The 25,756-nt window shown below is 45.4% G+C and overlaps 1 protein-coding gene across 1 annotated transcript; it reads left to right on the plus strand.

The window, feature by feature from the left end:
- The first annotated feature begins 770 nt into the window (after positions 1-770).
- On the plus strand, positions 771-25,359 carry GARS1 (glycyl-tRNA synthetase 1). The gene is made up of 17 exons (XM_077789590.1): positions 771-923; positions 4,134-4,235; positions 6,892-6,994; positions 8,028-8,169; positions 8,801-8,889; positions 10,224-10,300; positions 11,609-11,754; positions 12,236-12,385; positions 13,874-14,036; positions 15,002-15,166; positions 17,852-17,964; positions 18,280-18,420; positions 19,573-19,658; positions 20,130-20,239; positions 21,562-21,655; positions 22,955-23,145; positions 25,007-25,359. The coding sequence occupies exons 1-17, from the start codon at positions 786-788 to the stop codon at positions 25,130-25,132; spliced, it is 2,136 nt and encodes a 711-aa protein (XP_077645716.1). The 5' UTR covers positions 771-785; the 3' UTR covers positions 25,133-25,359.
- The last annotated feature ends 397 nt before the right edge of the window (positions 25,360-25,756 follow it).

A 25,756-nucleotide genomic window follows, 5' to 3' on the forward strand; every position in this document is an offset into this window, starting at 1 on the left:
GGGGCCGTGGGGATGCTCAGGGACAATGGGGTGTCCCCAGCCCTACAGTGAGGTGTCCCCAGCCCTAAGGACAGCGACACTTCTGGGAGTGACATGTGTCACCTGACGGGGAGCAGGTGCCGCCCCACCCCATGCACTCCATAGGAAATGCATTACTCCCACCAAACACAAACTCTGCTGTGGGGCCGTGGGGATGCTCAGGGACACTTGGGTGTCCCCAGCCCTAAGGACAGCGACACTTCTGGGGGTGACACGTGCCACCTGAGGGGGAGCAGGTGCCGCCCCACCCCATAGGAAACGCACTACTCCCACCACACACAAACCCTGCTGTGGTGCCGTGGGGATGCTCAGGGACACTGCGGTGCCCCCAACCCCAAGGCCAGCCACACTTCTGGGGTGACATGCGCCACCCGGGGGAGCGGGGCAGACCACTCGGGAGGGTGCAGCACTTCTCACCACACACAGATTCCTGTGCGGGCCGGAGGGGCTGCCCAGGGGTGTCTCCCTGCCCTGGGGACCTGCACTTTGCGTGTGTCCCCCAGGGCGGTGCCAGGCGCGGCTTTTCCCCGCTCCCCTCACGGTCTGTGTGTGGGGGGGCGGCGCGGCGTGCGCGCGCCCCCTGCCGGCCGCGCGGCCCCCGCCTGTGCCGAATCTGCGGGCGCTGCCGCCCCGAGCGCGGAAAGTGCCGCGCTGCGCCCGCTGCCCGCTTTACCCCGGCCGCGATTTCATCATGCGGGGGGCGGGCACCGCTCCTCCTCTCCCTCCTCCTCCTCCTCCTCCTCCTCATGCCGCTTCCCCGTAGCGTCCTGCCCGCCCTGCTGCGCCGCCTCGCCCGCCCGCTCCGCTCCGCCGCCCCCCCCGCCATGGACGGCCCGCAGGCCGAGGCGCTGCTGGCGCCGCTCCGGAACGCGGTGCGGCAGCAGGTAACGCGGCCCGGCCCGCGCCCCGCCGCCGGGGCTCGGGGGTGTCGCCCCGGGGGTCGGGCGGGCTGTGGGAGGCGCCCCCGGCCCCCTCGGGGGTTCCAGCCCTGCGGAGGGGTCTTGGCGCATCCTCGCCGGGCGCTGCGGCGGCTCCGGCTGCGGGCACTGCGCGGCCTGGGGGAGCCCCCCGGTGTCCCCATGGGTGTCCCCATGGGTGTCCCCATGGGTGTCCCTATAGGTGCCCCCATGGGTGTCCCCGGGTCTCTGCTCAGGGCTGGTCCCTCGGGCACAGGCGGTGCGGGAGGGCAGCCGCGTGTGGGTTTCCCCTCGCGGCTCTTCGCCCTCCCCGCGCTGCCGGGGCCGCCTGGCAGGGCTGGAGCTGTCCCTCAGCCTCCCCGGGTGTCCCCTCCCGTGTAAAACAGCCCCCTCGTCCCCTCGGGGTGCCTTAGAGCTGAGTTTGTGCCGCGTTCCGGAGGTGAATGACGTTCTTTGGAGTTGCATATTTGCCTGATGCAGTAAGGGATGGTGATTCCTTTGCATGTTTTCCATTTCATCATCTGGTTAATCCAGGTGGGTGATGTGTCCTTTTAGCTGGGGCTGCATCGCATTGTCTTCCCATCTCCCTCCTTTTGCCATTATCATCCTTCTTACCAAAGAAGGATTTGGTTGTATTTTCATTTCTTAAATAAATCTTGGCACTCCGGCTGTGTACGGCAATGGACCTTGTGGAGTTCCTTTTCCTCTCTTCACCACCTGCCAGACCTGCGCCTGTGTGTCCCCCATGTGCCTCCTTTAAGTGGCTGAATCCATATTATTCTCCTTAGCTCCACACAGAGCTATGCGTGTGTCCCTTGTATTGGCAGATTTGTGCGTGTGTTTCCCCATTAAATGAGTGGATTTATGGCCCTCTAATTATGCCAGCACTTCAGTGAGTTTTTATTATGAATCACTGTACAGCATAATGCCTTGGCAAGAGAGCTGCTTGTAAATAAAGCAATGATCTCTAGAACCAGCCAATTTATTTAGTTTAAAATCCTGGGTGCTGTCATTTGCCTGCGAATATCAAGGCACCCCTTTTTTTCAGGGGTTGAAACTGGGGTGTGGGGCACCAAGGGAAAAATAAACAATAGTCCAGCTGGAGCCACACATACTGTGTTGTACAACTGGCTGTAGTAACTCCTGGAGATATTTGCACAGGAGGGGATAACAAAGATCGGGGTGGTTGATGCCTCTGGATGCAGGAGTCTGTGTCTGGCAGCTCCAGGAGAAGTGGTTTAATTAAACCTAAGGGACTCAGCCTATGGAGAGGGAGCAGCCTATCTTCCTGCAGCAGTGCCTGATGCAATAAGCTGCCGTGATCCAGGGGTGGATCCCTCCCTGCTTTGCTGGTCTGTGGGACAAAGCTGCAGCAAAATTTGCCACATCGAGTGCTGCTGTGCACTCCTCCTCTTGGGCAGGGCTGGGGATCGGAGCTTTAATTAGATTGAGTCCTGTCAGCAGGCATAATTATTTGCTTCAGTTGTGTTTGTTGTTTTTTTTTTTTCCTTCTCCTTGCGTATGTCTGAGCACTCTTACTTATAGGTCAAGACAAAGAGTTGCTGTGTGCTGCTTTTGGATGCTCAGCAATGAGCAGGGTGAGGGCTCCGTTGAGTCAGCAGGAGCTGCTGCTTTGCTGCTGCCTTGATGTTTTCCTCTGCCGACCCCCCTGGCTCAACAAAGGCAATTTTGACTTACTACTTTAGAAGAAAAAAACACCAGATCAGATCCCTCCCTCTGCCACGTTTCCCAGGAATGGCAGTTGCAGTCCTCAGTCTCAGAGTGAAACTTTCACATTTTTGTTTAAGTAGTTAAGAGGAAGGAAACGGGAGATTTGTTCTGTTTGTGTAGTTGATGGGGTTAATTCTGACAGGATTCTTATTTTTCCTTCTTCTCATTGTGTGTGTTTTAGTGCAGTCCTTGGAGACATCATTTTATTAATAAAATGTGCTTTTGAACCCCTCAGTCTCTGGAGCACTTTTATCTTTTCTAATCTGATTACAGAATGGCAGTCTGTGTATTCTCTTCTCTTTGCCTTCTCAGTTACCTGTAATGTATTGGTCAGGAAAGTTCAGAATTTAGGAAAAAAAGGTTGGTATTGTGGAAATGTTGTAATCTCTGTGGATTGTGTTTTTTTTTTTTTTGTCTGCTCAAGATATGCAAGGTGCAAGAAAACTTGGAGTATCCTATTTTTAGAACATCTCACTTGGGACAGCTTTGACATCACTGTGCTTTTTCTTTCAGCACCTTTGTCCTTCTCAGTAATTCAAGCTAGATTTTGGTTTTGGTGAAGAAGAGTGGACTCAAAGGTAGATTTTTAGCAAGACTTTTAGGAAGACTTTCATTTTTCTCCAGGAGCAAGCTGGGCTTGACAGCTGAGGATCATGATCATAAAAGAACACTTTTGGGTGTGTAGGGATTGAGCATTTCTCTGGGCTGAAAGGGCAGAGACCACTGTGGAATTATAACAAGGTGGTGGTGGTGGTGGTTTGACTTAGGTCAAGGCCTCCTGTGAGCCCACTGCAGGGTTTTGCTGCTCTGAAATATTTAGGCTTTGGGGTTTTTTTAAGGGTATTTTTATTTTTTTGTTGACTTTGTTGTATCTCAACGTTTCAGAACAGGTGTTAAAAATTATAACAGTTTTCACTCAAAATGCAACGTTTTCTTTGCTTAGACATTGGGCTGCAAATATCTGTCTTCTGTGAGACTTTCTTCTGAAAATTTTTGTCCTCACTGGCCAGTTTTGGTCAGATAGAACAGAGGAAAAGAAGTCTGAAATGGTCATAGGCTTTGAGGAAAAGGGAAGGGGTGGAAGGAAGAGAAACCTTGTAGAAGGAGATGGAGAGCACAAAGCCTGTGTTCACCATCTGAGAATCCACTTAGTGCATCCTCAAAGACAGGAACCAGCGATGTGTGGAAATGTGATGTACATAGAGGAATATAATTCCACATGGAGATTGAATAGCAGGTCTGTGGTTTAACAGTTGTGTGGGGTGGTTGAATTTCCCTAATGAAGTCTACTCTGCTAACTCTTAAAAGTGTGTTTCTCACTTGCAGCCTCTGGAGACCTGTGTGCAGGCTGGACAGAAATCTCCTTTTGGATTGCCAGGGGAGCTGGAAGAAAGAGAGATCTCATCTGTGGCAGAGAATGAATCTGTAATGTTCTTTTTCCCCTAGGGAGAGCTGGTGAGGAAGCTGAAGGAAGAGAAAGCTCCCCAGGTGGACATAGACAGAGCTGTAGCAGAGCTCAAAGCTCGGAAGAGGGTCCTAGAAGCAAAGGTGAGTCTGGAAATTAAATTCTGGGCTCCACAGTTTTGTCTTGAAAAGCATTAAAATGTCTTCTAAATTCTTTATTTCAGGTTTGGTCTAAACAGTTATAGACTGAATCACTTCTGAAGTAGTTTTTACAGGTTTCCAGTTAGTGGCAATTTCATTCTTTACCTGTTACACTAATTTCTGTTAGCATTAAATCAGTGTGGAAACAAATACATAGGAGTTCGGGTTGCCCAGTAATCAAAGCTGAAATTGATTTTATATTCACTAATCTTTGTTTGCTGTATAGATTTTTTGTGTGCAGAGTCAAAGCACATGCTGTTCACTGTGGTGAATTTTCAGATTCTTTGTGCATTGAAATTCCCTGCCTGTCATAGAATGTGTCTATTTAGAAACCACCCATTTTGCTACAGTAGCAAAGTTTTTCTAGATATTTCAAATAACCTGTAGTTATGCTCAGCCTTAGAGGTGAAATTGTATCCCCTTTTTTCAGTACAGCCAAGCTCTGAAGTCTGTGCAAATTAAAGATGGAACTTGATGTTTGTTGTCTTTAGATTAATAAAGAAGTAAAATACACTTTTTTATCCTGTAAGCTTCCGTCCCCTTCCCAGACTGAAACAACAAAAAGAAGCTTGAAGCTTAAAAACAGTCACTTGTGCAAATTCACCAGGTTATTTCTAATTTCTATTTCATGCAAACATGATTGTAGTTGTTCCTGGGTGGTACTCTTAAGATCTAATGAGTAAATACACTTACAGCACTTCTTACAGCTGCCTGACTGAGAATGTGAGTTCACCTGAACTGAAACCCATTGACCCTGTTTGTCCCACAGGGTCACGTGGGATGAACAGGTGCTGCTCTCTGCCAGGTCTGGCTTTGTGGCTGCCTGTTTACATACACTGTACCCAAGAAAATGTCATTTTTACTGAGTATTCAGCATAGGGACTGGGCTTTGAAACCATTGCGTGAAACCTGCATTGATAACTAGATCATCCTGGAGGAAATACTATCTAGATGTTTTCCCAGTTTTGTGTACCAACCCTCAGAAGCTTGGGGGGATGACAGAAGGCAGGTGAGGAGTTCTGGTGTCCTGTGGACGTCACCAGGCAGATTTGAAGTCCTGGTGTCCCTGTGGATGTTACCAGGCAGATTTGAAGTTCTGGTGTCCCTGTGGATGTCACCAGGCAGGTGAGGAGTCCTCGTGCCCTGTTGATGTCACCAGGCAGATTTGGAGTTCTGGTGTCCTGTGGATGTCACCAGGCAGGTTTGAAGTTCTGGTGTCCCTGTGGATGTCAGCAGGCAGGTGGGGGGGTCCTGGAGTCCCTGTGGATGTCAGCAGGCAGGTTTGAAGTTCTGGTGTCCCTGTGAATGTCACCAGGCAGGTGGGGGGTCCTGGAGTCCCTGTGGATGTCAGCAGGCAGCTGTGGAGTTCTGGTGTCCCTGTGGATGTCACCAGGCAGGTGTGGAGTTCTGGTATCCCTGTGAGCCCCACCTCTGTGTTGGAGGGTGCCTGTGGGATGCAGTGGGGAGGTTTCTTAGCACTTACACAATTTGTGTGGGCTGTCAGTGCAAGGGTGACCTTGCAAATGCAGCATCTGCCCTTGGGAGTGCAGCACTCCAGTACTGGAGTGTTTCTCTTCTGATGCTGTTCCCAGCAAGGATCACAGTCCCTTCTACCTTTGGGGAAAGGCACCAGTGGTGGTTTTCAAGCCCTGTGGTTCTTACTTGAAGATGTCAGAGCAGCTCTGAATGTGAAGCTTTGAGCAGGGTGGTGCAGCTAAGTACACAGAGTACAGTGCTTTTAAAATTAGACCACGTTTATTTGTCATTATATATAATAGAAAATAGGAAGTTTAAAATACATGGACACACAATAATTTTTTGTTACTCAAAGGCTTTTCAAAATGATAGTCTGAGACACTTAGGAGGATCTGAATTTTCTGCACTTCTGGGCTTAACTCTGCCTTAATGATCAAAACAACTGCCTTGAAGGAGATCTTTGAAATCTGTTGACCTCACTAATGGATTAGATTGCAAAAATTACAGGTTTTCAGATAAAGTAGTGGGTCTGCTCTCAAACATTGTCACAGTATCTTGTCAGGGCATTAAAGCACTCATAAGTTTTCTGAGTGCAGACCTAAATTTTACAGATAGATTTTCCATGCACAAATCCTTAAAATCATCCATTTGGCAGAGCATGAGGATGATGGTGCTTTTAATCTTCATAGTCAAAATTTTTTCATGTGAGGAGCACTTTACTGAAAGTAAAGTATATGCCAAGAGTTAGATGTGTGCAGTCTGAGATGGTCACTTAAAGATATTTTCATAATCAGAAGAGGGAAGAAGATCAGAATTGGTTTTGAAATTGGGATTTTTTTTTTTTTTGCAGTGATTGTGAAGAAAGCTGAGGATAGCTTGCTCAGGGAAAGTTAGGTCATGAGTCCACCTCAAGTGTCTGAAATGATGCTGCATTCACACAAGGATGTTCATAATTGAGCACTTGAATCTCAGTGGGAAGATTCCTCTTTGGAAAATGAGGATGTTGACAGGATACCTTTTCTTCAGAGTGGTCTTTGCAGACTTTTCACTCACAGTGGTGAGTGGATTTCTCCTCCTGCCAGAATCAGGGGCTGTTAATGGTTTTGTTTTGCCTGACTTACAGGAGCTGGCCTTACAGCCCAAAGATGACATCGTGGACAGAGTTAAGATGGAAGACACACTCAAAAGGAGGTTTTTCTATGACCAAGCTTTTTCTATTTATGGAGGTATGGGTTTGAAAATTGTACATTTTAATCCCTTTAGGCTAATGTTATGGTCTTTCTAGCTGGGTGAAATACTGCACTCTAGCAATGTTATATTAATGTGGCATACAAGAGTTTTTTTTTAACTTTGCTTTAAACTTTCCTGCTTGCGTCTGTAAACCTTTCACAAATTCCCCCTTCCTGAAGTGTTTTGGTTGGGATGGGGCTCAATTTTTGTCTTGTGCTCTCTGAATGGAAATGAGTGGACTTTAGGATGCATATCCTGAACATTACATTGGTAGAAGATGGCTTCTTTGCTGAGGGTAGAGTGTTTGGGGCTTAAGGAGATCATCAGCTTATTTATAACTATTCATCTCTACCTGAGATTCTCTTGGCAAATTAATCACAGAATATTCTGAGCTGGAAGGGACTCACAAGGATCATGGAGTCCAGCTTTTAAGTGAATGGTCCACAAGGAAGCCAGTAGTCCTCAAACCCACTGTGAACTTTAGAACCTGTTCCCTCAGTGAACTTTGCCAATCAACTTTATGGCACAGGTGAATAAATGTGGCTGTAAACCTCTTCAGATGGCTGATATGAACATCTCAGGAGGCAGCACAGTGCCTCTGTGGTTACTGCTCTTTCACCTTAAATACCAAATTAAACACTCTGAGTTGTTTTATTGGCTTTTTTAAAAATCTTTGCAGCTACACTGATGATTTGCAGATAGTTGTTATTTATTACTGACAATAACACTGCTTCAGCTCGTGCATGATCATTTCTTCTGTATTCAGATTCCTTCTTCACATAGATTGCTCTCCCAAAACAGAATCCATTGGTGGAGAGAATGTGGTTTTTAGATTTGTTGGTTGCATGAGTTTATCACTATTAGATTCTGTCACTACCTGGTGCCTCAGTAGTGCTCTGCAGCTGAACTGTACTTCATGCTCATAAAATGAAACCAGCTGATAGAAATGCTGAAAAGGGAAGACATCTCCTCCAAACAGTGCAGTTTTGTACAGTCTCACCCTTCTTTTTTACCTTTTCCTCTTTGCAGGAGTCAGTGGTCTGTATGACTTTGGGCCTGTTGGGTGTGCTTTGAAGAACAACATCATCCAAGCATGGAGACATCACTTTATTCAGGAAGAGCAAATCCTGGAGATTGACTGCACCATGCTCACGCCTGAGCCGGTTCTAAAGTAAATATGGGTCTTTTTTTTACCTGCAGCATGTGATTTCTGGTCATAGGTGCTTTTTACAGTGTTCTGTAAAATTATGCACAGGACTCTTGAGTCTGGGTCACCCAGTTTCACACCATATTTAGGTACCAGTGCACAGATCAGTGTGAGAAGCTTTTGTTCCATAAGTCAGGGAAAGCAGCGGCACTCACATTTGAGAGTTCAAAACCTCCTAGCAGTCCCATTAGGTAAGAAATTGTCATAATTTCTTTTCCTAAAGGATTAAGAAGACAAGGAGAAGGGCAGAAGCTTTCATGCAACTGAGATACAAAATACTGGGAATATCTCCACCTGAAGTACTGGTTACTCCTCACTACTGCAGCTATGTCTAGTTTTGATCATGATGCAGTTCCTGAAGGCAGTAACTGTCATCTTTGTGACACCTTTAAGATTTAGATGCATTGATACTTCCCACAGATCATATTTTCTGAGGGATGATGCTGCTTAACATGACTCTGTAATCCGAAGCAGGAGTGAGCCTGCAGTTTTTGAAGGATTTAACTTTGATAAAGGTCTGTCCACTGGGATCACACAGACCTGGGGCTGTCCGGTGGCAGCTGTCACATTGCTTGTTTTGTGTCATCTCTTGTAGGACTTCTGGTCATGTAGACAAGTTTGCTGACTTCATGGTGAAAGATGTGAAAAACGGGGAATGTTTTCGTGCTGATCATCTCTTAAAAGGTTTGATTTTGTTCCAAGCTGGGTGAGTCTGGGGATTTCTTGTAGTGGTACAAGCACTGGGAAAGAGAATGTTTCTCAAGGAAAGCCTGCTGGTGTAACCAGTCTTTCTTACTTGTGTTCGCAGTAATCAATCATACCATACCAAAAATCCCATAGGTTCTGTTAGTGTCTTAAGTGAGGTTCAGGATCTCTGGTGAAAACCCAGTTATGTCCCTTTTTATAAACCCAGTGTCATCAGGCTGTGAAAGATTACTGTGTTGTCTAAGCCAAGGATTCCCTGTATAACAAGATTCTTGTACTCCAGTGCATTCTGGTCTTAGTTTTCTTGAAATTCAGTTGCTTTTTTAAGTACTGAGAAACAATTGATTGAGGGGTCAGAGTATGTTTTTCCTGTGAGAGGTCAGTTACGTGGCAGTAGATGATTTTCATGTGTACCTTAGAAACAGACCTCAGGCATTTCTTTGATTTGCAAAGTTTTCACACCTTTTCCTGATTATTAAAATTTGTTTGGAAAAAAAAACCCCAAGAAAGTCACAGGAAGGAATCTCAGAAATAAGAAGCCTGTTGGAAAAGTTTATCATGTACAGCTCCACTGTGAATGAAAGGATTGTTTCACTCTGCTTAAGTGAATGGTGCTCTCTGTTTTTTGAGCCTTTTCCTTTAAATTCAAATATGCAGAACAATCTATATTGTCATTAAAGCACTTTTCATTATATTCATTAAGATTTTTTTTGTCAAAAAACAACTGAAAAGAAGCCCATCCAACCTCTGCCTCCTTTGCTGAGCAGCCTCATCAAACAAGTGTGTTCTGCAGCCCCTCCCTGTGAACAGCCACCTGCTGTTACTGTCAAACTGAGCTGTTACTGATTAAAAAGTCAAATTGATTTTTTCAAACAAGAGAGGGAAGTCTTGGCATCACTATGTGCTTTTGTGTGTCAGGGAAGATGTTGTGCTGTAACCTGGAATACAGTCCAGCCCCACTGTACCAGCTCTGTACCTGCCTCTGTGAATAAAATCAGCCTTGGTGCTTGGGATCAGACATTATTTCTTGTCTGTGTAATAGAAAGCAAGAAAAGGACTACAAAGGACTGCTTGGGTTTAGAGAAATAATATTGGAAAAGAACTGGATAAGAATGTGTTGTTTTCCCTGTGGCACAGCAGTGCAGTGAACTGTAGGTCACCACTGCCCTGAGGACAGAGCATTACCCTGGTGGACACTGTCAGGACAAGTTGTGGACATCACTTAACTCATGCTGGGGAATCCTCCCGAGCTGTTTTATGCTGGGGTCAGTGATGGAGTTGCAATCTAAACTCATAACTAACTTTTCTTACAGCTCACCTGCAGAAACTGATGTCTGACAAGAAGTGCACGGCAGAGAAAAAAGCAGAAATGGAAAATGTTCTAACACAGGTGGGTGCTGCACGGGGAGCTGGCTGCTTCAGGGAAATAGTTGTATGATTGGAGTCCAGAGGCAGTGGCCCTTTTCTGTTCCTGAAGATGCTCGGAAGTCTTTACCCCAGAGATCCTCTCAAATACAGACAATCTAATTGTTAATAAATACTCTGAGCTTGTTGGTGAACCACATCTCCCTGTTTTGGAGAGTTACTGCTGTTACATTAATTAATCTCTTGAGTGTTGGGTTGGTAAGGCTGAAGCTCAGTGTTGGAGTTGATTTGCTTTGTTTCACTTCATACCCTGGCAAAAAGCTTTTACATTTGTCAGTCCCTTCAGTGGGATTGTCATACAAAGGAACAGAGATGGATCACAAGTTTTGTCAGAGTTTCTTTGAGTCAGCTCAGCACTGATTTGCTTTGTTCTGAAATTGTCTCAGTGCTTTGAAGCACTGGAGATTTGTTCCTCTGTCTCTGGCATCCCACAAAGATTTTTCCTGTGTTTACCATGAGAATAGTTGGTGTTCAGTCTGACATTCCTGAACAACTGTAGAAACATTTGCCTTTTTTTTTTGTTTTGTTTTTCTTTGTTTTTAATGTTTGTTCTCATGACTTCTAGGATAAATGCTTCCAAAGCCATGCATTGAATGAATGTTTCCTTCCAAAAGGAGAAACTTTTTTGTCAGTGTTATACATCACTGAGCAGCTGTCATTAGGTTTTCCACACTACAACACTGAAGTTTGACCGTCCTTTGGGGAAATCTCTCTATTAATAGAGTATTTTTATACCCTATTTTTGCATTTTTTTTCCTGATATATGAAAGATCATGACAACTAGAAATTCAGAACAGCTCTGAAAGGGCATCTAATGCATAGCTCGAATATTGTGTTTTAAGCAACAGAAGAAAAATAAATGAATGCAAGCAAAGCCCTGCAGACATTTTAGCTTTCTTCTCTCTCATTGCTGTATTTTTTTTTGCTCCCAACGCAGAGCTCCCCATGTTTTAGCTGAATCTGTTCAAAAGGATCTGTTCTGGTGGGTGGTGGTGCAATCCCAGTGACTTGTCGTGTGCTTTACACCCACTCTTAAGCTCAGACCTCCTGTGGTATGACTAAATCCCAGACCTATTACTAAAATGGGTTTGCAAATGTGCAGAGTGTATTCTCCTATCACTGGTTCAAACTTCAGCTTGCTTGAAAATTTAGGTTAGAAGGGAATATTTTGGGCAGGTGATTCAGAGCTGTAGATCACGCTCATAAAGATAAAGAGGACATTCAATCCTGTTATCTTGTCTATAATTAAAATAATTCTCTTGTGTTTTGATAGTTGGACAATTATGGCCAGCAAGAGCTTGCAGATCTTTTTGTGAACTACAATGTGAAGTCCCCTGTCACTGGGAATGACCTGTCCCCTCCTGTTTCTTTCAATCTGATGTTCAAGACCTCCATTGGGCCTGGAGGAAATATGCCTGGGTAGGTGCTAATTTCATTCTGCTCACACTCTCCTTGCTTTAGAGATGATTTGGAATAAAAATAAAATCTCTAGAGTAGCCTTCCCCTGCCTCTCAGTCCCAGCTTCCTGCAGCACATCAGCATTCCTTGGAATCTTGGGGAAAGGCAAGAGAAGCAAGGGGCTCTTGGAGAATCATGAAAATACTTAAAGCACCCAAAATACAGATCCCAGCTGTGACCTTGCTGGTTGAAGTAGTTTTAATGCTGGTCTCCAATTGTCTGTGGCTTCATGGCTGTAGAAAACCGACTTCAGGATACCTGTTTGAGGAAAGAGGTGAAGTTTTTACCCCTTCAGTCTATTCCTTAATTGGGTTTTTTGCCTGGAATTAAAAGTCTCAAGAGAAAAACTTTCACCTCTAAGTTTTGTAACAACTGTGGCTCTGTCCCTGCCTTCCCCACCCTTAAATCTTCCTGATTCTTCCTCTCCTCCATATTTTTTTAGCTATCTGAGGCCAGAAACTGCACAGGGAATATTCCTCAACTTCAAACGTCTGCTGGAGTTTAACCAAGGCAAATTGCCTTTTGCTGCTGCCCAGATTGGAAATTCCTTCAGGAATGAAATCTCACCCCGCTCCGGCCTTATCAGAGTGAGGTACTGCCAAATTCTCTTTCAGCAGGAGGGTACCTGGGAGCAGGGAGCATCTCTCCAGGGTTTGTGCAGCATTATTTCACTTTAGTGCTTTCTCCCAGAGGAATCCTGGTTATGTGCCTGGTGAGTCTCAGGCTTTAGAGATGAATTCACAGTTTAGATTTTAAGTACAGAATTCTAAGATTGGCTTGTGAGAAGTAGAATCTCTGACATAATTGTTATATTAGAGATAAACTCAGTTTCACTGACAGAATTTGGCTTCCATCATAGTCTGAAAGAATCATGTCCAAGGTAGCTGTGTTCTGTACAGGGTTTTGCTTATTTAATTCTGTTTGTAGTATTTGCTTTGAAACTGAAATTAAAACGTGCTTGACCTTGCAGCAATATTTCCTTGTCTCAGTCCTGCAGATTCTGCAGCTCTTCAGCTTGCTCCAGAGAGGAAGTTGGGAGATAACCTGACTCAGGACCAGTGTTTGTGTCGCCAGATCAGTCAAGCTGGAAAGCTCAGGGTTGTTGGGAATTACTTTCAGTTCTGTCTCTGGATAAAAATGATTATTGCCTCTCAATAGCGATAATCTCTGATTTTAAATTGATCTATCCTAACTGGAAGTCTCTTCCATATAATTTGGAACAAGAGCTCCCATGCACAGGCAGTACATGTTGTAAACCTGGTAGTTGATTATTTTGTGGTGCTATAAATGTCACTGAGAGGCTGTGGCATCCTTAGCACAGGGGAAACTCAGGAATTTCCTCAGTCCTCCTGTTCTGTTTTGCTCATCTGGAAATGAGAACTTCTCTCATTGAAATCATCTTCAGTCAAATATAAATGATATGCTTTTGGCACATTTATTGGAGACTGTTATTATGCAATCACAGGAAATTACACCCTGATGGTTGTGATTTACAGTTAATGATTACCTAGAGCTTTTTAAAGGTTGTTGATAACGAGCTAATTCAGTGGAAAATGATTTCAAGCAAGAAGGCTCAGAATCAATCTCTGAGTAAAGATATATTAAAGACAAGTTCTTAAAACAGAATTCATGCCATTGCTGTATGCAGCAGTATCATTATCTTCAGGAAATTACCACCTCACCTGCTTATTTTTGGCACCTCTGACATGAGTTTAAGCTACTGATTTAATCAGCAGACCCTGTAAGGAACAGCTGCTTTTAATATGATCATCACAGCAGTCTGGAAAAAATTCAGAGAACTTCTGGAATTACTTCCAAGGTGGTGTTCTCTGCTCTGATTCACAGTAGTGTTAACCACAGCCTGGAGAGCTCTAGATGAATTTGTAGAAAGTTTCGTTAGGAATTTGAAGATGAAATTAAATCCAGTGATAGGACAGGTTCATGTTCCAGTCTGCCCCTTGTCCTGGCTGGGTCTGCCTATGATTTTAAATTACTGGCTTGCTGTGAGAAGCTGAAGCACAATGGTTTATTAGGGTCTAATGCATAAAATATTTCATGTGTATGTGTTTGTATTTACTAGGGAATTCACCATGGCAGAAATTGAGCACTTTGTGGACCCCAGTGAGAAAAACCACCCCAAGTTTCAGAACGTGGCAGATCTCAACATCCTTCTGTACTCGGCCAAGGCCCAGGTCAGCGGGCAGTCTGCGCACGTCATGCGGCTGGGGGACGCCGTCCAGCAGGTAACCTTCCTCCTGCAGGCACACCCAGCTTGCTCCCTGCACTGGTGCTCTCAAGGCTGGCTTACAAACTGGCTTTTTAAAATTAGGGCTCTCAGAGATGTGTCTGTCCAGTCCCGTGTTGGTCTGAACACAGGTAGTGCAGTTGGAGTATTCTGAATCCAGGACTGAGGGTACAGATCACTGGGCTTACACAAAGTTTGTGCTGTGTTGGTGCCAGCTGGGGTTTGCTCCTAGATTTATGAGTAGTTTCTCTACAGTGAATCAGTAAGACTGAGATCTAAGCCTGGCCCTTGCTACCACAAGAATACAGGTGGTGCTGGGATAGGGGTTGGAAGTTAAATTTCACACTTAACTGGTGAAGAGGGACAGTAAGGAATATTTATACAAGCAAGATCTGGGAATCTCATATTCAGCTGCTGATCCCTATGAGTATGTGGCTTGCACAATGAGATGAATCACTACCTGAATAATCTAATTACGAATTGGTTGATTTACCAACCTTCTCCACCCCATTTCCTCCAACCCCCAAATGTAAAAAAACCCTGAAAAAACACCAAAACTGTCTTTAAAAAACATAAACAAAGCAAAAAGCCCCAAAAACAAAAACCAAAAAAAATGAAAAGAATACCACTCTTCTGTTGTATTGCAGCTGTGAACTGCAGGGTGCAGCTGTTGTAATGCCAGTGACTGCACTGTTGATACAGTGGGGTATTTACAAGTAGGTGATCCTCAGAGCCAGTGGGTGATGAGTCCTGGAGTAACAGTAACTCACTGTTTGATCAGATGGAGATGGTGCCAGTGGCACCAGGTGAATTTGAAGAGATGTAACAGCTTCAGGGGAGACAAAACTTAACCACAAGTTCTCTCTGTAACATGTCAGGTTGCCTGCAGAAGTTCAACAAATCATGACTTTGCTTCTTTAGGAATTCACGTGGGTGTTTTCTTCCTGCTTTTTCTCCCTGCAGGGTGTGATCAATAACTCTGTTCTTGGTTACTTCATCGGCAGAATCTACCTCTTCCTCACGAAGGTCGGCGTATCCCCGGAGAAGCTGCGCTTCCGACAGCACATGGAGAATGAGATGGCTCATTATGCCTGTGACTGCTGGGATGCAGAGTCCAAAACCTCCTATGTAAGTGGGCAAAGTGCAAACAGCAAGAGGAGCCCCTCTTAGATTTGGTTTATTTCTGTTTTTTTTCAAGTTAGGACTGTGTGTCTGATGCATCTGTCCGGCTCCATGTTGGTCTGAACACACGGTGTTGTCTAAGCCAAGGATTCCCTATATAACAAGATTCTTGTACTCCAGTGCATTCTGGTCTTAGTTTTCTTGAATTTCAGTTGCTTTTTTAAGTACTGAGAAACAATTGATGCTGTGAGGGGTCAGAGTATGTTTTTCCTATGAGAGGTCAGTTACGTGGCAGTGGATGACTTTCATGTGTACCTTAGAAATAGACTGCAGGCATTTCTTAGATTTGCAAAGTTCTCACACCTTTTCCTGGTTATTAAAATTTGTTTGGAAAAACAAACAAAGAAAGTCACAGGAAGGAATCTCAGAAATAAGAAGCCTGTTGGAAAAGTTTATCATGTACAGCTCCACTGTGAATGAAAGGATTGTTTCACTCTGCTTAAGTGAATGGTGCTCTCTGTTTTTTGAACCTTCTTCTTTAAATTCAAGTATGCGGAACAATCTATATTGGCATTAAAGCACTTTTCATTATATTCATTTAGAATTTTTTTTTAGTAGTGCAGTTGAAATGTTCTGAATCCAGGACCAGCTTCCTGCACAAAGTTTCTGAACTGTTCATGCTGCTTTGGTAGGTCCAGGCTCCTTTGCTGGAGCCTGAAGTAGCCTGTGGACACTTTACTGGTCAAATTTCATCTGGAGTTAAAGGAAACTGAGTCCTGGTGCTTTCCAAAGACTGTAACCTCTGTAAAAGTAGTGGGGAAGGATTTGTTTTGCTGGAGGTGTTATTTCAGGGCAGATTGCTTCCTGCTTGAATGCTTGCTCTTCCTTTCCCTCTTCCATGCTGTGAGAAATGAGTTCACTCCTGCCAGTTCAGACAGCTGGTACTGGAAGAAAAATTCCTCAAGGATTTGTTATCATCTTCCTGCTGAGTCATTAAGAGCTTTTTCATTCAAGCCTTGATGAGTGCCTTTTTTTCCCTCATTTCTTGTTGGTTGGATTTAGACTCATCACTACTGGTGTTTTGTTACAGCATGTTAGAGGAATAGCAGCCAGTAAAATTCTACCAAACTGAAGATTATAAAAACCCCAAACCTCCTGCAGCTCAAATGAGTGATTTGTCTTCATATAGAAAAGACCTGGAAAAGTGACTGAAGGAATGGTTTCCTCTGAATGTCCATAGCTGACCACCATACAAGTCCACAGCCTATCTTTCCAGCCAGCCCAAACCTGGACATGGTGTGGGGCCACTGCATGTAAATAAGATTATTCAGCTTTGCAAGTCTTGTCATGATAATGAGGACAATGCTGACAGAGCAGGGTCTCCAACAGGCTGACCCAGCAGTGAGCACAGCAATCCCAGGGGTGTGAAAGGAACACCTTGGGAGCTGGACCATGCTTTAGTTTGTTACTTAACTGACCAGAAATGTTTGTACCAGCTTGCAGTGCTCAGTTGTAAGAAGGGAAGTGGTCTGAGTAGCTTAAAATCCATTCTATAAATTTACTGCATACAATGGTGTGGGTTAAGGGATTTAAAGATCCAACCCAGCTCCCATGGGCAGGGACACCTACTATCCCAGGTTGCTCCAAGCCCTATCCAACCTGCCTTGAACTTCCAGGGATGGGGCAGCCACAGCTTCTCTGGGCAGCCTGTGCCAGGGCCTCAGCATGCTCATAGGGAGGAATTTCTTATTAATGTCCAATCTAAACCTGCCATCTTTCAGTTTAGAGCCATTCTCCCTTGTAGTGTCACTCCATGTCCTTGTCCAAAGTCCCTCTCCAGCTCTTGGAGCCCCTCTAGGCACTGGAAGAGCCTTCTCTTCTCCAGGTTAAACAGCCACATAAACCTGTATTCTGTGTTTTCTGAGAAGTAACTGCAACACCCTAATGGTCTGATTTCTGTAAAATCCCTCAGAATACTCTGTGACACCAAGATTGTCAAGCACAGGGATTTTTTCTGTTGACATACCTTTTCTGACACCTTGCTATATCACTCCAGCTTGGAAAACCACACAACATCTGGCTGCCTGCACATCCCACACTGATGTGACAGTGAGTGGGAAGCAGCTGCTGAGCCTTGTCTTACATGGGGCTGTCAGGAAATCCAGAGGGAGGTTTTATTTGCTGCTTCACCAATCCAGTGTAAACGGTGTTCTGAGATTGCTCCTTGCCATACATGCTGAAATACTGAATTAAGAGCTTCCCTTGCAGGTGATCTGTGTTGTAGCAGCTCCTAAGCCAGGCTTTTGGCCGTTCTAGTGTGGTTGATTGCCTGCTGTGTGTCCCATGGCCAAGCAGAGCCCTGGGGACATGATTCCTTGTGTGCCTGTGGCATGTGAGTGATAGGACAGCGTGCTCTGGCCCCAGCCTGAGCTGTTGGCACAGGCCTGTGCTCTGCCAAGCCATGTGGAAAAGCTGGCCCTGAACACAGGCACTGGGTAGATGACTGATCATTTCCTCTGGAAACAAATGGACTCACTCAAATGAGGGAGCAACTGGTGAGGGAGGGCTGCTTATTGTAACAGAGCTAATTATGTAGGAAAAACAGTCATGGGAGCAGGGAGGGCTTAAGGGTGAATAAACATATTTGATGGTTAAGTGAGTTTGTGAAAGCTTCCAGTTTTGTTTTTTCAGGGTTGGATTGAGATCGTTGGCTGTGCTGATCGTTCCTGCTATGACCTTTCCTGCCATGCCCGTGCCACCAAAGTTCCTCTCATAGCTGAGAAGCATCTCAAAGAACCTATATCCTTTCAGAATAAACCAGCTTCTCCTCAAGTGGAAAGGGATTGGACAGGGAGATGTCTTGAAGACCTGCACAGCTCTATTTCAAGTTACATCTGTATATTTATCAGGGAAACCTACAACTGCAGTCCAACATGACTTTGGGAAGTGACCTGGAAAGAATTGAGCATTTGTTACTCTCTTCCTCTCTTGGAGGGAAATTCCTTCATCCAGTAGTAGAGGAGATGTCTTTGTGTTGTGTAGCAATTAACTTTGACATAATGAAGGAACCAGGCCCTGCTTTCTGTCCTCAAAAGCTCCTTAACAGCCTTGTACAGAACAGTCAACATTGTTCAGTTTGAGGCAAATAAGGGAGCCATTGGCAAAGCTTACAAGAAGGATGCCAAGGTGGTGATGGAATACCTTTCCATGTGTGATGAGTGCTACATCAGCGAGATGGAGCAGCTGCTCAACGAGAAAGGGTGAGCTCTCTGTGTGTGGTACCTTCCTCTGACACCCTGATGTGCTCCAGAGGGCTGCTGCTTTTTTTTGAGCCACCTGAAAGCAGTTTCCTTGTGAGAACAGGCTGTGTGGGTCATCTGAGATGTCTGAGTGCTCTCACCAGGCATTGGTGGTCATCCATCAACATACATGTTTGTCTGTGTGGGAATGAGCTGCTGGCTTTAGTGGGATCATCCCAGAAGAGAAACAGTTCAGTGAAATGGGAATTATTTACCAGCTTCCCCACTCTGGTTTGAGAGTGGACCAGGACTGACTTAAAACTTTAAAATTAATAAAATAATTCTGTGACTGATGGAACAAAATAGTTAAATGAGAAGCAAAACTTGCCTGAGTATCCTCCAGTATTTAGTGAGCTGCTTTAGGACATGTTACAGCCTTTGGTTTACTGTGGCATGAATTTGTATGATTTGATCTGGCCTGCCTTCCTAACACATGCAGGAACTGAAAATACAAGTCTTTACAGTTGTCAGATTTGGCTGAAGCAGGCCAACAGCTGTCTGTGTTAGGGGAAAGCTAATGGTGCAGTAACAAATAAGCCCTTAATTTCCTGCTTGAAATGATACAAGGTGTAGGATAAATACATACATTACAGAATGGTAACACATCTTTCTTTCTTTCCCTGAGTTAAAATGTATTTCTTTCACATCTCTATGAATGTGAGTGTAGAAAAAAAATAGTAACACTCAAAATGGGCAGAGAAATTATTGCAGGAAAGAAACTTAGTCCATCCAGAATCTCCCTGAAATGGTTCGGTAGATGAGTTACAAGGAATATCCCTGCTTTTATTGATAGTCCAGTGCCTGCTTTGTGTGCCTCCCTTTTTCTCTTTGGTATATAGGCTTCATCCTGAGAATTTCCCTGATGACTTTTCTTCAGGCTGTTAACCACAGCAAAGTTCACTGTGATTATGAAAATGGTTGCTTTTAATGTACATGTAGTAATTGTATTATTAATGCAAATTTCTTTTAATGGGTATGCTACATGTTTCTTTCATCTCTGGGGTTTTCCCTGGCTTTTGTCATCTCACTCTCAGAGTCAACCAAGTGATGCAAGGAAATAAAACTTGTTTGTTTATTGCTGTAGCTTTTAAATTACATCTTTTTTCTTTGCAGGGAATTCACTGTTGAAACTGAAGGGAAAACTTTTCTAATAACAAAGGACATGGTTACTGTGAAGAGATTTCAGAAAACATTACATGGTAAATTTGATTCTTTGTTGTTTGATCATCATCAGGATACACTTCAAGTATGAACTTTATTGGTAGCATTGTTCTGTTAATATTGTAACACAGCATTAGGAGAAATGCCAAATATAATTTCCTTGAAATTTAAGAGTAGTGAGGCTTTTGGAAAGTCAGTGACTGCATCTCCACAGAGCTTTTGTCCTGATGCAGGAAAGGGGGCTAGAAGGAAATTTTCCAAAATGCATGGATTTAGTTCCTCAGAGAAGCCAGAGAAGGGGCCCTGAGTTGTTTTCTACAGCCTAAATATGTCCTGTACATGAGCTAAGTCCAAATCTCTACTTCAGATATTTGTATTTAGGGCAGAAATGTTTAATCTTTTATTCCATGTACTCATCTACATGTGAGCAGAAAGCCAGCATCAGCAACCATATCTTTTTCTTGTCTGAACACATTTTTAATGGTGATGTGTGCTATTTTGTGTTCCAGTGGAAGAAATCATCCCAAATGTCATTGAGCCCTCGTTTGGCATTGGCAGGATCATGTACACAGTGTTTGAGCACACATTCCGCATCCGGGAAGGAGACGAGCAGAGGACGGTGAGTGCTCCTGAGGCTGGGCCAGCTGCAGGCACCTGCCCTCCCCTAACATCCAGGGAAAGGGCTCCAAGAGCACTGCACAATGCCCAGTGGAGATGGGAGAGCCCAGCTGGGCTGTGGCATTGCTGGTTTTGCCAGAGTACATGTTATTTTTACATGAGAGCATTCTGGGGCCACGTCTGCACAAGGCTCTCGCTGGATTCCTGGCAAGGGGGTGAGAAATTCCTCCTTCTGGATGCACATTTGACAGTGTTCCATTGCTCAGAGAAAGGCATATCTTCAGTGTTTAATTTCCTTTCTTGCTGCTGCTTTTCCTGGAATCATACTTCTGCACAGCAGGATGGACAATGGACTGCTCAGTCCCCTGTGAAATTCAGCCTTCTCTGGTTCTGAACACCCCTAAAACCTTGTTCTGAAGCTTTGTTGTAGCAGGGGCCAGAGGGAAGTGTGTGTTTCAGGCAGAGCTTCCTCCAGTCAGTGTCCAGGTGTGGTGCTCTGTGCCATTGCTGGTGGCCCATGAGAAGCTGACTGGAAACTTGGTGCTGCATTCTGCTCATTGTTCTTGGCTCCTGGACTGTGTTCATAAAAAAGAAATAGAACATTAAAAAAGTGCTTCTTTATGTCCCTGGGTGTCACAGCATGTGGTACATTTATGACTGGGAGAACAAGGTTCAGGAGCCCAGAGTTAGGACACAGCTGACTTTGAATCTCAAACTGCCTCTGAAGTATAAAACACTGGGTTTAACTTCTTTCTAGTACCCATTTACTTTCCATGTAGCCTGGGCTGCTTTATATTGTGGTATATCTCACATGCATTGCTTCTGTGCCTTTCATACCTTGCTGATTGCCGGGAAAGATTTTATTATTTTTCCCTCACTTCTTGCACATTTTTACTTTTTGAGGGTGTCTGTGAAGGGTTTTAAAACCTTTTTGCTGCATATGCTCCATGTGTGTGGAGTCTCAAACAGGAAGTTTGGTTTAGAGTGTGCCTAAGACTAAATCTTCTGGAAAGACACCTCCACCCTTAATTTTCTGTAATTCAGATGAGGTTAAATTTCTTTAGGAGGGCTGTAATAGACCCATTCTGGTGGGAGATAACATTTAACAGCTGTCAGGACATAAGGGTGAATGGAGGCTGAAGAAAACCAGTCCTGCTCCAGTGGTGTGAGATGTCACTGCTGATGTCCTAGAGTAGGCCAGAGACTCCTCTGGAACACTGACCCTGCCTCCAGCCTCAGTCAGAGCTTATTCTCACCTCCTAAGAGTCTGATCTGACCACTAAAGTTGTATTTATTTACTTGTGCTTTTCCTTTTTTCCACAGTACTTCAGCTTCCCAGCTGTTGTAGCACCGTTCAAGTGCTCTGTTCTTCCTCTGAGCCAGAATCAGGAATTCATGCCTTTTGTCAAGGAATTATGTAAGTGTGTTAAGCACTTTGGGTCTGGTGGGGCTATGCACTGGGAAGAGAGGGCTCTCAAAACAGCATTGGGATCATGTGGCTCTCCAAAGTGCACAGGGAGAGTTGTTGACCTGAACCAGCTGAGTATCCACAAGCTTTGGGTATCCATCAAACTCTTCAGCTATGCTCAAAAAACCCACCATCATGACCATCCCTGTGTTGGTTTGGAGTGTAAAAGAGACTGCTTTTTTCCTTTTGTGTCAAAAAGAAATCTTTCCCACTGCTTAGGAGAAGCTGGTGCAGTGGGGTTTTTTTGTTTTGTTATTAAAGTTTGCTTTGCTTTTATTGGCCACCTAATTTATTGAGTCTGTCCCAGAGCTGCTGAGCCTGCAACCATTCTGCCAAGCAGCCCCCTGGTAGTGGGCATCATGAGGAAAGATGGGGGTGATAAAACTGAACAGATGAAGGGTAGGAACAGGGGTTGCATGTCAGACAGTGCCTTTTGCTGTCAGCACCAGTTCTGCCTGGGACTTGGTGTCCCTGCTCTGGATGTGCCCTGCACACTGAGGCTGGGGTTTGGAGCTAAAGCAGAGTCATGGCACTGATGGCAAGGGGAAAAACTTGGTGACTTTGCTCTTGGAGTGAGAGTTGTATTGCACTGTGGAGAGCTGGGAGAGCAGGGTGGGTTTGACTCTGTGGTCCTACAAACACTGGATGTTCTGTCAGAGTAAAATTGGGGCTCTGAGATGCTGCTTGCACCAGGGACAGGCAGTGCCTCATGGGGTGATGCCTTGAGAGGCTACCTGGAGCAGAGGCTAGACAGAGTTAAAGGAATAAAGTAGGGATTTATATAAGGGCCTTCAAAGGATACACCTTGGGCAGTACAAGAGGTGGGCTGTGGCTCTGCCCAAGGTGGATGTAAGATGGAATCCATATCATGAGTTTTCACACTTTTATAAATTTTGGTCCATTTCCATATTGGGGTTAATTGTCCAATTACAGCTTCAGGTTGTGCAGTCCATCCTCTCAGTTTGCTCTCCTCAATTCCCTGCTGTTTGTACTCTTTGGGCCTGAAGCTTCAGCAGTGTCCTTGGTTCTCAGGCTGGAAAAGGATTGTTCTGTGTGACTGAGCTGTGAGGAGAGCTTGCTAATGCTTTATATGAAGTTCAGAGTTACATACCAATGAGAACTTGCTAACACTTTATGTGAAGTTCCGAGTTCTGTACCAATGCAGTACAGAATCTGGAAAATACAAAAGCTAAAACTCAAGGCCTCAGGGGTGTGGGGGTGTGTAATGATCCCTGCTCTGTCCTGCAGCCGAAGCACTGACCAGGACCGGGATCTCCCACAAGGTGGATGATGCAGCGGGCTCCATCGGCCGGCGCTACGCCCGCACCGACGAGATCGGCGTGGCCTTCGGCATCACCATCGACTTCGACACCGTGAACCGCACCCCGCACACGGCCACGCTGCGCGACCGCGACTCCATGCGCCAGATCCGCGCCGAGGTGAGCGCAGCACACGCTCCCACAGCTCACAGAACTCACACAGCTCCCACAGCACACACAGCTCCCACAGCTCACACAACTCAGCTGACACAACTCACAGAATTCCCAGAATGGCCAGGTTGGAAGAGACCTTCAAGATCATCGAATCCAACCCAGCCCCAACACCTCAACTCAACCCTGGCACCCAGTGCCACATCCAGGCTTTGTAAAACACACCCAGGGATGGGGACTCCACCACCTCCGCAGGCAGACCATTCCAGAATTTTATCTGTGAAAAACTTTTTCCTGATATCCAATCTAAATTTCCCTTGGTGCAGCTCGAGGCTGTGTGCTCTGGTTCTGTCAGTTCCTGGAGAAAGAGCCCAGCCCCAGCTGAGCACAGCCACCTTTCAGGAGCTGTGGGGAGTGCTGAGGTCAGGCCTGAGTCTCCTTTTCTCCAGGCTGAGCACCCCCAGCTCCCTCAGGGGTTCCTCACAGGGTTTGTGTTCCCAACCCCTCTCCAGCCTCGTTGCCTCCTCTGGATGGAGGAGTCTCAATGTCCTTCCCAGCCTGAGGGGCCAGAGCTGGGCACAGCAGTCGAGGTGTGCCCTCACCAGTGCTGAGTATAGCACATGGGGCTTGGGGGCTGACACAGCCAGGGGTGCTCCTTTTGGCCCTGGGGACAGCATCCCCTGCTGATCCTGAAATGTCACTAATCCTTGTGGGGCTGCCTCCAGCTCTGTAGCAATGTAGCTGTTGTAGAAATCCCCAGGAACAGATCCTGGTCAGACAGAAGATGCTGGCCCAGTAGATAAAGTGAGCAGAAGCTTTTGTTTTTCTTGCATGCAGAGGTGTTGATTGTACCTGAAAGCCGTGCCTTGTGCTGATTGCAGTGCTCTTCAGAGTGGCTCTTTCCGTGAGAAGGCTGCTGAGTTAAAGCATTGACTTTAAAGCATTGATACAACTTTTGGGTTGTGTCTAGCTTTTAAAGGCTAGGCTCCTTGTAATCCACAGGCACCAAGAGGCAGAACCCTGGGGTTTGCCTTGCAGCTGGTGTTGCCTGTGCAGCACCACAGGAGTTGCTGAACCACTGCCCCAGAGCTGTTTGTGCCTTAAGCACACTCTGCCAGTGTGGCTACAGTGCAGACTGGAATAGCAAAAACCTCCCTGTGGTGGGCTCTGCCTCTGCTCAGAGCTCTGGATCTGCAGTCTGGGGAGGTTTTCAGGTTTTTCTTTTGTCCCTGATGCTCTTTTCTCCCTGACCTTCACCCCAGACACAGGAGGAGATGGTGCTCACCTGTGGGGCTGAGTTGCAGCTCCACAGAAGCACCTGCAGTGCCTGGAGCTGCTGAGCTGGCTGGTGTTTGGCTGGCAGTAACAGGCAGTGCCAATTCCTCAGGGCACCCTTCTGTCTCTGTCACTTGGGTGACCTCTCACAGCAGAGATGAGACTTTGCTATCCTTCAGTTTCTTCAAATTTTCAGCTTTCTGGCTGATCCTTTGCACCATGACAGTGTGCTGTGAGGGGCAAAGAAAAGGCAACTTGCAGCTTCTTTCATGCTGGTCTTACAGCAGGTAGGGCCTACCTGAATCCTGGCTTACAGCATCTTTTGGATGTGTGTAGTTTTGTTTTTTTTTTCCCTTCCCAAATTATAGCACAACATTTCCTTGCTTTGGTCAGTCATTTCCCTCCTGGATCACCCTAATAAAAGATAATCTAAGGTGTCCTAATAAATGGTTTTCTCCCCAAAAATTATCTTCCAGAAGGTATTTCGTACTTGTTCTATTGCTGATGTAAAAATTGCCCATGTCCCCAAATATCCAGTTTGGTTTTGGTGACTTTTTGGTTTTTATGTCTTATATCTTTGTGGCTTTTCCTGCAGATCTCTGAACTTCCTGGCATCATCCGAGACCTGGCCAATGGTTATCTCACCTGGGCTGATGTTGAGGCAAAGTATCCACAATTTGAGGGACAAGAGACTGGCAAAAAGGACACAATAGAGGAATAAAGAAAAGGACCTGAAGTAAAATCCTGTCAAAATGTCCACTTTTTACTGTTCATGTTAATATGAAATAAAATTACCAGGTATTATTCAAAGCTGCATTGTTTGTGCACACAGGGACTATTTGGGTATTTTTTTTTTCTTTTCCTCAATTGCTGACAAGATTTAACTTTAAAAACTGAAATAATTGCAGCCTGAGCTGAAGGTGTTACAAATAAAAGCACCATTGTATATGCCTGCCTCTCTGTGTTCCTGCAGCCTTGTGCTTTCTATAGAAGTGCCCGTTTTTTCTCTCATTTTTGCCCTCCTGCTCAGGGCTTTGGGTGTTGCAGGTTCATGCACAGGCTTTCATCTGGGTTTGGATCACCCTGGACTCTGGTGAAAGATGGTCCCAGGTGCATGGGCTGTGTTTGTGAAGGGTTATCTCAGTGCCAGTCCTCTTTTCTCTGCTGTGGTTCAAGCAGCCACCTCAAGAGATGGGTTCAGTGCTCTTTTTTTGGCTGCAAGTGTTTAATACCTGTATTTCTGCAGCATTGGGAGCATTTGCACATGGGAGAGCAGAGCAGGGGTTGGAAAATCCTGTTCCAGTTCTTGCTCCTGCTGGCCACGGTTGGTTTCCTTGGCTGAGGG

This window comes from Lonchura striata, chromosome 1 (genome assembly GCF_046129695.1).
Source record: "Lonchura striata isolate bLonStr1 chromosome 1, bLonStr1.mat, whole genome shotgun sequence".
NCBI classification, from domain to species: Eukaryota; Metazoa; Chordata; class Aves; order Passeriformes; family Estrildidae; genus Lonchura; species Lonchura striata.

What these genes read in the sequence shown, in the direction of transcription:
- GARS1 (XM_077789590.1), top strand. Translation starts at nt 786, where the DNA reads ATGCCGCTTCCCCGTAGCGTCCTGCCCGCCCTGCTGCGCCGCCTCGCC. An exon ending in AGAGGGTCCTAGAAGCAAAG is followed by an intron (nt 4,236 to 6,891) that starts GTGAGTCTGGAA and finishes CCTGACTTACAG; the next exon opens with GAGCTGGCCTTACAGCCCAA. An exon ending in TGGGGGACGCCGTCCAGCAG is followed by an intron (nt 14,037 to 15,001) that starts GTAACCTTCCTC and finishes TTCTCCCTGCAG; the next exon opens with GGTGTGATCAATAACTCTGT.